This window comes from Chiloscyllium plagiosum, chromosome 26 (assembly GCF_004010195.1).
Source record: "Chiloscyllium plagiosum isolate BGI_BamShark_2017 chromosome 26, ASM401019v2, whole genome shotgun sequence".
NCBI classification, from domain to species: domain Eukaryota; kingdom Metazoa; phylum Chordata; class Chondrichthyes; order Orectolobiformes; family Hemiscylliidae; genus Chiloscyllium; species Chiloscyllium plagiosum.
This window is the reverse complement of record NC_057735.1, coordinates 47,596,259-47,608,047: the sequence shown is the minus strand read 5'-3', so window position 1 is coordinate 47,608,047 and position 11,789 is coordinate 47,596,259. Positions and strand designations below refer to the sequence as shown.

Sequence of the window (11,789 nt, the reverse complement as noted above, 5' to 3'; positions counted from 1 at the left end):
GAACCACTTACTTGAATTCATTGATGGAATGATCAGAAGAGAGGTGAGAAATATTTTCACCAGTGGTGGTGGGGACTGGAACACACTGCTCGATAGATGGTAGAGACAGAAACCTTCAATGTGTTTGAAAACAAAACCTTGGATATGCACACTATCCTACAGGATATAGTCAAAGAGCTGCACTTTATTGTCAGAATGTTTGCTCTCTGTTTGGTAAATTTCCATGTTAAACAGACCACATACAACGCATTCTTCCAACCCACTTTATTTCCTGAAAAAGTTTGAAAAGTTTCTCCTATTCCTCCCAAAGGTGAATCTACAAAGTCTACAGTGCTGTCCATCATCAACAGATACATGGATGGATATAACACTTGTATCATCCAAGTAGGAATGATCATGTCTCATTTAATCCTCTTCATCTAGACTGATGCTGACTGCACCATCTCTTACCAGGTATTTGTTCACTGTACTGTCCACCACAATGCTGAATATTTTAGCAGAGGATCTGTATTGCTTGTCGATGAGCGTAGGAAGAAGGGATAACTTCATCTCAAAGTCTTATACATAAAGGCAGCTCAAGCCACGCCTGCTCACGCTGAACGGAGTAATTTATTTTGACACAGTAGATGAGGTGGGTGGATGTACATCTACTGTGTCCGCTGCTCTCAGTGTGGTCTCCTCTACATCAGGAAATAAAATACCAACTTCCGGGACGTTTCAGGGAACATCTCTGGGACACGCACCCAACAACCCTACCGCCCTTTGACCAACCACTTCAACTCCCCCTCTCACTCCACCAAGGACATGCAAGTCCTGGGCCTCCTCCACTGCCAAATCCAAGGCATCCAACAACTGGAGGAAGAACATCTCATATTCCTCCTTGGAACCCTTCAGCCACATGGCATCAACATCGTCTTTTCTAGTTTTCAAAACTCGACCCTCCCCCGATCCTTCCCTCCAACTCATCACCGTCCCCTTGAGATCTGTCCATCTTCCCACCTAACTGCTCCACCTCCCTCACCGACCTGTCACAATCACCCCACACCTGCATCCACCCATCACCTTCCCAGCTACCTCCACCTCCCTCCCCCAGCTCCACCCCCACCCTCCAATTTATCTCTCCTCCACGTTCCTGATGAAGGGCTTATGCCCGAAACAGACCCTCCTGCTCTATACTCGGTGGAGTTTAGAAGGATGACTGGGGGGATTCTGACTGAAACTTACAGAATACTGAACTGCCTGGACAGAGTGGACGTTGGGAAGATGTTTCCATTGGCAGAAGAGACAGGGACCGGAGGACACAGCCCAAGAGTAAAGGGAAGAGTAGAACGGAGAGAAGGAAAAACGTCTTCAGTCAGAGAGTGGTGAATCTGTGGACTTGATTGCCAAGGGGATCAAAGGTTATGGGGAGAAAGTGGGAAAATGGGGTTGAGAAACCTATCAGAAATGATCAAATGGCAAAGCAGACTTAATGGGCTGAATGGCCTAATTTTTGCTCCTATGGTCGTATGGTCTTATCATGTTAGTGTAACAATAGAGATTCTGCAGGTGATTAAATTAACCTTAGGGGTCAACTTCGAGAGTTCAGCACAGAGTAACTAACCCTAGGGGTCAGCTCCAAGAGCTTCAACTCAGAAATAAGAGGAAAACTGCAGATTCTCAGCTGTGGGTTTTGCTAAAGTGCTGACATTGATGTGCAGTAGGACAAGTTCATCGAGCAAAAGCTTTGAAAGGACGATATCTTTGCAACCAATCACTGAATGAATTCTGAAAGTAAGGACAGAATGGGAGAGAGCAGTCTTGAGGCCTACAAGCCCACTTTTTAAAACAGTTGCCCGTTTTTAAACCAGATATTTGAGCACAGTCCACCCACACATTCTTGCCTACCTGATCGCTTGGTAGCCATCGGTGTGACATGTGTCCAGTGCCCTGTATGTGGGTCGTACCTCTCCACAGAGCTCAAGATATTTATCCCATCGTAGCCACCTGGAACAAGACCAAGAGGATTGCAATATGCCATAGCACTCTCAGTATACAGCAGGCAGAGCAGAAAGGCTTCCAGAATCATTTTCCCAAACTTACTCAATATAGGCAAGGTACCAGAGGCTCAAAAAAGTTGTACCATTATTCAAAACAAAATGTGTGTGTGAACTAGGCCCTATATCTGTAGGCTGATTGGTCTGCCCTGAGTGAAGGGCAAATTGCTAGGATCAATAGCAAGAGATGGGTTGAGGAAGCAAAGAGTAGGCCGTATTGGGTACGGAGAATGGGCTCAGTGGTTAGCACTGCTGCACCACAGGAACTCCCCACATACATTCGGGACATCACCCACACCCTCTACCTCCTCCAAGACCTCAGTTTTCCCTGGTCACCAACACCTGATCTTCACCATGGACATCCAATCCCTATATACCTCCATCCACCATTTCTTCCTCTCCCAATGTCCCCACCAGTACCCTTTCACTGACACTCTCCTTCATTTGGCTGAACTGGTCCTCACCCTCAACAATTTCTCCTTCATATTACATTGGTTTCCTCATTTCCCCTCCTCATACCTTACCCCAGTTCCAACCTTCCAACTCAACACCGCCCTCATGATCTGTCCTACCTGTCCATTTTCCTTCCCACCTATCTGCTCCACCTTCCCCTCCATCCAACCTAACACTTTTACCCCCACCTCCACCCACCTATCACACTTTCAGCTACCTTCTGCTCAGCCTCACCTCCTCCCATTTATCTCTCCACCCCCTTAGGCTCCCAGCCTCATTCCCGATGAAGGGCTTTGCCCGAAATGTCGATTTTCTGGCTCCTCGGATGCTGCCTGACCTGTGCTTTTCCAGCACCACACTCTCCACCCAGGTTCAATTCCAGCCTTAAGCAACTATACGAAGTTTACACATTCTCCCTATGTCTGCATGGGCTTCCTCCGGGCATTCTGGTTTCCACCCACAGTCCAAAGTCATGCAGATTAGGTGGACTGGCCATGGGAAATGCAGGATTACAGGGATAGGCTGGGGTGGGGGCGCACTGAGTTTGGGTGGGATGCTCGTCAGAGGGTCAGTGTGGACCTGTTGGGCTCAGTGGCCTGTTTCCCACATTGTGGGGATTCTATAACAAGAAGTGTTTAGAACTAATAGATGAACATGTCTCTGGATCAGGGGGCTTGCTTCATCATCATTGCCGATACACCAGACTGGAGGCGGTGGTACAGGTGTCTTTTAAACAAGATGCACGAACAGTCCCAGCGGAAACCAGAGCTGCCTACTCACTGACCACAAGCCTGTCCCTCAGGAATACTTAAATGAGCTGTGCAAGCTATAATCGTTTGGGTGAACCTTGCCCTCCCACAAGCCAGAATCTCTCCTTTTACAACCATCTCTGCCTGTCATCATGTTAAAAAAAAGGCCGCAAAAATGAGAGACAAGCTGCTGAAAAATCTAAAAAATTTATGATGGAGCAGAAGTTAAATTATTTTAATAAAGAATTATGTGACCCCAACTATGTGCAGCCAATAGGGAGAAACAAGCAATAGACAGTGGCACTGAGGGAATTCAGAGGGATGAGAGCATGATCATGTCTGACTAATCGTCATACTTTATGACAACATCTCAAGTTGCTTCTGGCAGTCTTTTTTGGGTACTTTACCTTGACTTTAAAATTACTTTTAATAAATTTCCACATAAAATTCTAAGCTCTGGGGCACAAGCTTAACCTTGGAAATAGTTGAGAGACAGGGAATGTGTTGTAGTTATTGGAGATGTACTGATGCAGAGATGGGATAAGTGAACAGAGGGCAGCAGGAACACTGAGTTAGTACTTTCAGTCCAACAGAAGCAGGAACAGGAACTAGCAGGAGGGCAGATGGGCTGATCAGTGGCAAATGGAATTCAATCCAGCCAAGTCTGAGGTGATGCATTGATGAACTGTAGGACCCTTGGAGCACTAAGGATCAGAGGGACCTTGGTGTACATGTCAACTGATCCCTTAAGGTATCAGAAAAGGTAGATAAAATAGTTAAGAAGGCATAAAAGATACATGTTTTTATTAGTTGAGGCATAGATTTTAACATCAGGGAGATGATGCTGGAACTGTATAAAATGTTGGTTATGTGCAGTTCTGGAATCCATATTACAGGTGAGAGGTGACTGCACTGGAGAGGGTGCAGAGGAGATTTCCCAGGATGTTGCCTGGACTGGAGAGCTTCAGTTGTGAAGAGAAATTAGAGAGTCTCTTCTCCTCCAAGGAAAACAGCCACAGACTAAGGAGGGACATGATGGAGATGCATGACATTTACGAGGGGCACAGACAACGTAGACAAGAAGAAACTTTGTCCTTGATGGAAGGATCAATGACTGGGAGGGGGCTGATTTAATGTAAGGCACAGGAGGTTTCGAGATGTGAGGAAACTTTTTTTCACCCAGATGAGGGTGGGAATCTGGAACACACTGTCTGTAAGGGTGGGAGAGGCAGAAATCTTGGCTAAATGCAAGAAATACTTAGATGTGCACTTGTGACATCAAGGCAGTTAAGGCTATGGGCCAAGTGCTGGAAAATGAGATTAGAATACTTTGGTGGTTTTGACTTGTTGCGCCAAATTGCTTTTTTCTGTACTTTAGACCTCTATGACTGTAGAACAGCTAAAACAAATAAAGAAATAACACAAGTAAGACTCCCAAAGCTCCTCCATGTGACAATCAAATGAAGACATAACTGACTGATGCTCATTAACATTCCATGTTAACAATCACACATGGTTGATGGTTTAAAATTAGTAAATTAGTTTAAAAATATAATAATCATCAAGGATAGGCTGATAAATGCGTAAGAAGCACAGTTAAGCATCTTAACCTACCAAGACAGTAAATGACTCCATTGGCCACAACAAGACCAGCGCCCTCTCGCGCAGTCTGCATGTCACCCAGCATACTCCACTGGTCAATGTTGGGGTCATACCGCTCCATACTTGTGTGACGTCTGCTGCCATCAAATCCACCAGCCACATAGATCATATCTGTGACAGAGAGAATTGCAGGGTTTGCGACAAAGCAAGGATGCAGTTACAGCCGCTACTGAATGATAATTCAAAACCACCCAGAAGGTTGCAGGAGGGTGTGAAAGGTGGCAGCAATGTGGAGGGTCGCAGAAAGAGATAGCTGGAAGCAGGGTGTGAGGATGCTGCCTGTAAAAGGGGAAGTTTAACAATGAGGAAACATTAGGTGAGTGAAACAGAGTCTGATGGAAGATCAAAGTATACCACATGCAGGTAGGGTTGATAAAAAGGACCCAATTCCACAGCAAAGAGTCAATAATCAGATGCATCAATTTAATGTAATTTGGAGAAGGATGATAGGAAAGTCATACCGATGCTTTAGCTGAGGAGCGGTGGAGGTCTCCATCTGAAAGGATGCTTCAGGCAGAAATACTCCCCATGTTTACAAAACATTTGGATAGGCCCCCAAGGAGCCAGTGTTACTGTGTCATTGAGGATAGGTCTCAACACTCCATACCAAGAACTGAAATGTTGGATTCGGCTGCAGAATTACCCTCAGTCAGCTTGGCCATGAGGGCTGAATATATTGCTGCATGAGGCAGTGGGGAAAGAGGAGTGCAAGAGAGAGAGAAAATGGGTGCGAGAAAGAGAGAGTGTGCACAAAACAAAAGAGAAAAATGAGACAGATTAGGGAATGGGAGGGAGCAAGAGCAAGATAGTGAGGGTATGGAAAAGAAAGAGCAAGTGACAGCGAGAGGGAGCATATCAGAGAAAATAATAGCGAGTGCACAAGAGCGAGACGAAGCACATGAGAGGCAGACAAACTCAAGCACACAAAGAGAAACGGCAAGAGCACCAGAGAGAGAGAGGGAGAAAGTGAAAGAAAAAGAGCAGGGGAGGGAGAGGGAACATGAGACAGCATAAATTGGAAAAGATTCAGAAAAGATTTACCAGGATGTTGCTGGGAATGAAGGGTTGAAGTTAAAAGGAGAGGCTGGATAGACTGTGACATTTTCCCCTGGAATGTCAGAAGCTCAGGGGTGACCTTATAGAGATTTACTAAGTCGTGAAGTGCATCGATAAGGTGTCTTTTTCCTAGGGTGAGGGATTTCAAGATTAGGGGCATATTTTTAAGGTGAGAGGAGAAAGATTTTAAAAAGACATGAGTGGTTATTTTATTTTTGATTACAGAGTGTTTCATGCATGGAATGAACTGCCAGAGGAAGTGGTGGATGCGGGTACAGTTACAGTGCTTAAACGATATTTGAATAAATACATGAATAAGAAATGTTTGAAGGAATGTGGAGCAAGTGCAGGCAGGTGGGATTAGTTTAGTTTGGGATTATGGGATTGGGATTTGGACCAAAGGGTCTGCTTCCATGCTGTATGACTACGAGAATGCGTGGGACAGAATGTCAGTGCTAGTGTGCAAAAGAGAACACAAGAGAGCAAGAGAAAGAGTGAGGGTGCAAAGAGGGAGAGTGCAAAACAGCGAGAGGGAGACATAAAGTGAGAGAGAATGAGAAAAAAAAAGCAAGCGTTGCTTTGAACCAGCTCAGTTGAGGAACTGTTCCCATTACAAACCAGTGACCTTTCTGTGAACCCTATCGCCCATCTCTTCCCCACACAGTACACTTAGCTATTGTGGAAATCTTCCAAAGCAACCACTCTATATGGCGATAGTTTTCAAGGGATGGTAAATTTGAACACTTTTTCCACCTCAGCACTGAAGCGATTCCTCACCTCCAAGTGTTGTCGCTCCAGCCAGGCCTCGGCGCACATTCATCGGGGCCACCGAATACCAGACACCATCTTCATCTGAGGTGTAGTCCAGGCATTCTACCGAGCTAAGTCTTGAGCGACCATCATAGCCTCCAATCACGTAAATACGATCATTCAATGACACTGTGGCCACGTACCTACGTTTCCGAGTGATGCTCTGTGGGGAATGAAGCAAACAGGAGGTAAAAACACTGCCAAGGGCAGACAGGCCAATCTGCATCTCTGGATGGAAGAATCAGACATTTCCATTGCACTCTCTTCTTCAGAACACAAGGTCAAATGGTTGAACAGTTCTTTGCTCCCCAGACTGACTGACTGCCTTCTTGCCAGTATTTCCAATATTTTATTCCAGATTTGAAATTTGATGCTTTGATTGAAGTGTTAATAGAGTAGAAATCATTAAAAGCAAAACGTCATTGGTTTAAGTGCTTTGGTACATGTCACAGGCTGAAGAATAAAACATTCCATTTCAGACACTGAAAATCAGCATTAAGGATGTCCTAGTCATGTGTACCACAGCCAGATACAGGGTAAAGTCATCCTCTACCTTTCCCCAACCCCAGAATGCCACAAGTGGGACATTACTTTCCAACAATTTGCATGTTCGCCAAACTCGGCATTGTATTGCATGTTAGTGCACAGCAAATTGAGATTAGATTTAGACTGGAAGTAAGGAAAGAAGGGTATATGACACATCAGAGCACCCCAATTATTGCCAATTACAGATGCTTCCCAATTTACAAACACTTGTACGAATGAACGTAATCTATATCAGATTTTTAAAATTTCATTTTGAAGATTTCCTGTACTCAGTGAATGGTTCCTTTACATTTTCCTGCAAAGTATTCTGACTTGCACACAAATTAACATGCCAGCAGACTCCAGAATGAAAAGCATTTTTAAGTGTGGACACTATATCATGTAGGGGAATACAGCAACCAACTTACATATAGTATGGTTCCAAACTTTGACGATGACAGTTTATTTGTTTTACTGTTGTTGGTCAAAAGCTATGCATTTACCAGAACAGTGGGCAGAACTTTCCTCTGTGCATCGTCAAAATAACCATTATGGCAGAGAGAGGCCAATCAGTCCATCAAATCCATGCTGGGAAATTCTGCCATTTCTGGGATTCAAACCACATTTAGAGCTTTACTGTTATAGAACACACAACGCTACAGCGCAGTACAGGACCTTCGGCCCTTGATGATGTGCCAACCTGTGAAATTAATCTGATGCCCATCTAACCTTCACCATTCCATTATTACCCATATGTATGTCCAATGTCTATTTAAATGCCCTTAATGTCAGTGAGTCTACTACTGTTGCAGGCAGGCTGTTCCATGCCCATACTACTCTCTGAGTAAAGAAACTACCCTGATATCTACCCTAAATCTATCACCCCTCAATTTAAAGTTATGCCCCCTCGTGTTAGCCTTCATCACCCGAGGAAATAGGTCCAACCTATCTAACCCTCTGATTATCATATACATCTCAATTAAGTCACCTCTCAACCTTCTTCTCTCCAACAAAAAGAGACTCACTTCCCTCAGCCTTCTACAGCGCAGTACAGGACCTTCGGCCCTTGATGATGTGCCAACCTGTGAAATTAATCTGATGCCCATCTAACCTTCACCATTCCATTATTACCCATATGTATGTCCAATGTCTATTTAAATGCCCTTAATGTCAGTGAGTCTACTACTGTTGCAGGCAGGCTGTTCCATGCCCCTACTACTCTCTGAGTAAAGAAACTACCCTGATATCTACCCTAAATCTATCACCCCTCAATTTAAAGTTATGCCCCTCGTGTTAGCCTTCATCACCCGAGGAAATAGGTCCAACCTATCTAACCCTCTGATTATCATATACATCTCAATTAAGTCACCTCTCAACCTTCTTCTCTCCAACAAAAAGAGACTCACTTCCCTCAGCCTTTCCTTGTAAGGCCCTCCCTCCATACCAGGCAACATCCTAGTAAATCTCCTCTGAACCCTTTCCAAAGCTTCCACATCCTTCCTATAATGCGGTCACCAGAACTGTATGCCATACTCCAGGTGCAGCCTTACCAGTGCCTTGTACAGCTGCAGCATGACCTCGTGGCTCCAAAACACAACCCCCTACAATAAACGCCAACACACCAGATGCCTTCTTAACAACTCTACCAACCTGGGTGGCAACTTTTAGGGATTAATGCACCTGGACACAGATCTCTCTGTTCATCTACACTGCCAAGAAGTTTACCATTAGCCCAATACTCTGCATTCCTGTTGCTTCTTCCAAATTAACTACCTCACACTTTGCCACATTAAACTCCATTTGCCACTTCTCAGCCCAGCTCTGTATTTTATCTATGTCTCTCTGTAACCCACAATTATCCTTCTCCACTATCCACAACTCTGCCTACCTTAGTGTCATCTGCAAATTTATTGACCCATCCTTCTACACCCACATCCAGATCATTTATAAAAATGACAAACAGCAGTTGCCCCAACACAGATCCTTGCGGTACACTACTGGTAACTGAGCTCCAGGATGAACATTTCCCATCAACCACCACCCTCTGTCTTCTTTCAGCTAGCCAATTTCTGATCCAAACTGCTAAATCACCTTCAATCCTGACACTCCGTGGTTTGTGCAACAGCTTATCTTGTGGAACCTTATCAATATTTTATATTTTAAACCAGTCAGTCACAAACCACATAAGAATCATGGGATCTTTTAGGTGCATCCTCAGGTTAATGTCACACTGGAAGGACAATTCCTCCTCCAGTACAGCACTTCGTGACAACCTAGATTTGCTGCTCAAGATTTGCGAGCAGTATTTGTACTGCAGCGTTCTGATTCAGAGGCAGATGTGCTACTCACTGAGTCACAGCTGGTACCCAAGGAAGTAAACACCTTGTGTTGATATTAGTTCTAGGATTTCCATTCTCGTAATGAGGTCATTGTTGGTATGATCATCATTTATGATCCTTGTTTATCCCAAGAAGATGGTGGTCACAGAGTCATACAGCACGGAAACAGACCCTTCGGTCCAACCAAACTATGCCGACCATCCTCCCAAAATAAATTATCCCATCTGTCTGTGCTTGGCCCATATCCCTCCAAACATTTCTTATTCACATACATATCCAAATCTCTTAAAATATTGTAACTGTACTCACATCCACCGCTTCCCCGGAAAGTTCATTCCATGTACCAGCCATTCTCTGTGTAATAAAAGGGGGAGAGGAGGAGAGCGCAAGTTATAGGAGACTCTATAGTTAGAGGGACAGACAGGCGGTTCTGTGGACATGGGCGAGACTCTCGGATGATTTGTTGCCTCCCGAGTGCCAGGGTCCGAGACATCTCGGACCGTGTCTTCAGAATCCTTAAGGGGGAGGGTGTGCAGCCAGAAGTCGTGGTGCACATTGGCACCAACGACATAGGTAGGAAGAGGGGTGGGGAGGTCATTCAGGAGCTCGGAGTTAGGCTGGAAGCTAAAAGCTAGGAAGGACAGAGTCGCCATCTCTGGGTTGTTGCCGGTGCCACGTGACAGTGAGGCAAGGAATAGGGAGAGAGTGCAGTTGAACACGTGGCTGCAAGGATGGTGTAGGAGGGAGGGCTTCAGGTATTTGGACAATTGGACTGCATTCTGGGGAAGGTGGGACCTGTACAAACAGGACGGGTTGCACCTGAACCAGAAGGGCACCAATATCCTGGGAGGTAGGTTTGCTTGCACTCTTCGGGGGGGTTTAAACTAATTTGGCAGGGGGATGGGGTCCGGACTTGTAGTCCAGCAAGTAAGCTAGCTGTGTGTCAGGATGCCCAAGACTGTATGGCGGCTGTGGGGAAGGTAGCACTGACAGGGAATACTTGCGGACACAGAGATGGGTTCAAGTGTGTATACTTCAACGCAAGGAGTATCAGAAATAAGGTGGGTGAACTTAAGGCGTGGATCGGTACTTGGGACTACGATGTTGTGGCCATCACGGAAACGTGGATAGATGAGGGACAGGAATGGCTGTTGGAGGTTCCTGGTTACAGATGTTTCAGTAAGATTAGGGGGGAGTGGTAAAAATGGAGGGGAGGTGGCGTTGCTAATTAGAAATGGTATAACAGCTGCAGAAAGGCAGTTTGAGGGGGACCTGCCTTTGGAGGTAGTATGGGCTGAAGTCAGAAATGGGAAAGGAACAGTCACCTTGTTGGGTGTTTACTATAGGCCCCCCAATAGCAGCAGAGATGTGGAGAAACAGATTGGAAAACAGATTTTGGAAAGGTGCAGAAGCCACAGGGTAGTAGTCATGGGCGATTTCAATTTCCCAAATATTGATTGGAAGCTCTTTAGATCAAGTAGATTGATCAGGGTGGTGTTTGTGCAGTGTCCAGAAAGCTTTTCTAACTCAGTATGTAGATTGTCCCACCAGAGGGGAGGCCATATTGGATTTGGTACTTGGTAACGAACCGGGACAAGTGATGGGCTTGTTTAGTGAGTGAGCATTTTGGTGATGGTGACCACAATTCTGTGACTTTCACGCTGGTTATGGAGAGAGATAGGTGCGTGCAACAGGGTAGGTTTTACAATTGGGGGAAGGGTAAATACGATGCTGCAAGACAGAATCTGAGGAGCATAAATTGGGAGCATAGGCTGTCAGGGAAGGATGTCGTTGAAATGTGGAACTTTTTCAAGGAACAGATACGATGTGTCCTTGATATGTATGTACCTGTCAGGCAGGAAAGAGATGGTCGTGTGAGGGAATCTTGGTTGACGAGGTTGACTGAAACATCTGTAACCAGGAACCTCCAACAACCATTCTATGTCTTGTAAGGAGGAAGAAGGAGGCTTACATAAGGCTGAGGAAACAAGGTTCAGACAGAGCGTTGGAGGGACACAGGATAACCAGGAGGGAGCTGAAGAAAGGGATTAGGAGAGCTAAGAGGGCATGAAAAATCTTTGGCGGGTAGGATCAAGGATAACCCCAAGGCCTTTTACGCGTATGTGAGAAATGTGAGAATGACGAGAACGAGGGTAGGT

The 11,789-nt window shown here is 45.3% G+C and overlaps 1 protein-coding gene across 3 annotated transcripts in view; it reads right to left on the bottom strand.

Moving 5' to 3' along the window:
- The window catches only part of klhl12 (kelch-like family member 12), a 54,425-nt gene that overhangs the window by 4,973 nt on the left and 37,663 nt on the right, over window positions 1-11,789 (bottom strand). For 2 of the 3 annotated variants that reach the window (XM_043717059.1, XM_043717058.1), the window contains 4 exons: window positions 9,940-9,984; window positions 6,734-6,929; window positions 4,853-5,011; window positions 1,888-1,986 (listed from right to left, as the gene is read on the bottom strand). In XM_043717059.1, the coding sequence (XP_043572994.1) occupies window positions 1,888-1,986; window positions 4,853-5,011; window positions 6,734-6,929; window positions 9,940-9,984 (499 nt within the window). The remainder of the gene's footprint in view (window positions 1-1,887; window positions 1,987-4,852; window positions 5,012-6,733; window positions 6,930-9,939; window positions 9,985-11,789) is intronic. The other variant, XM_043717060.1, reaches the window with a different exon arrangement.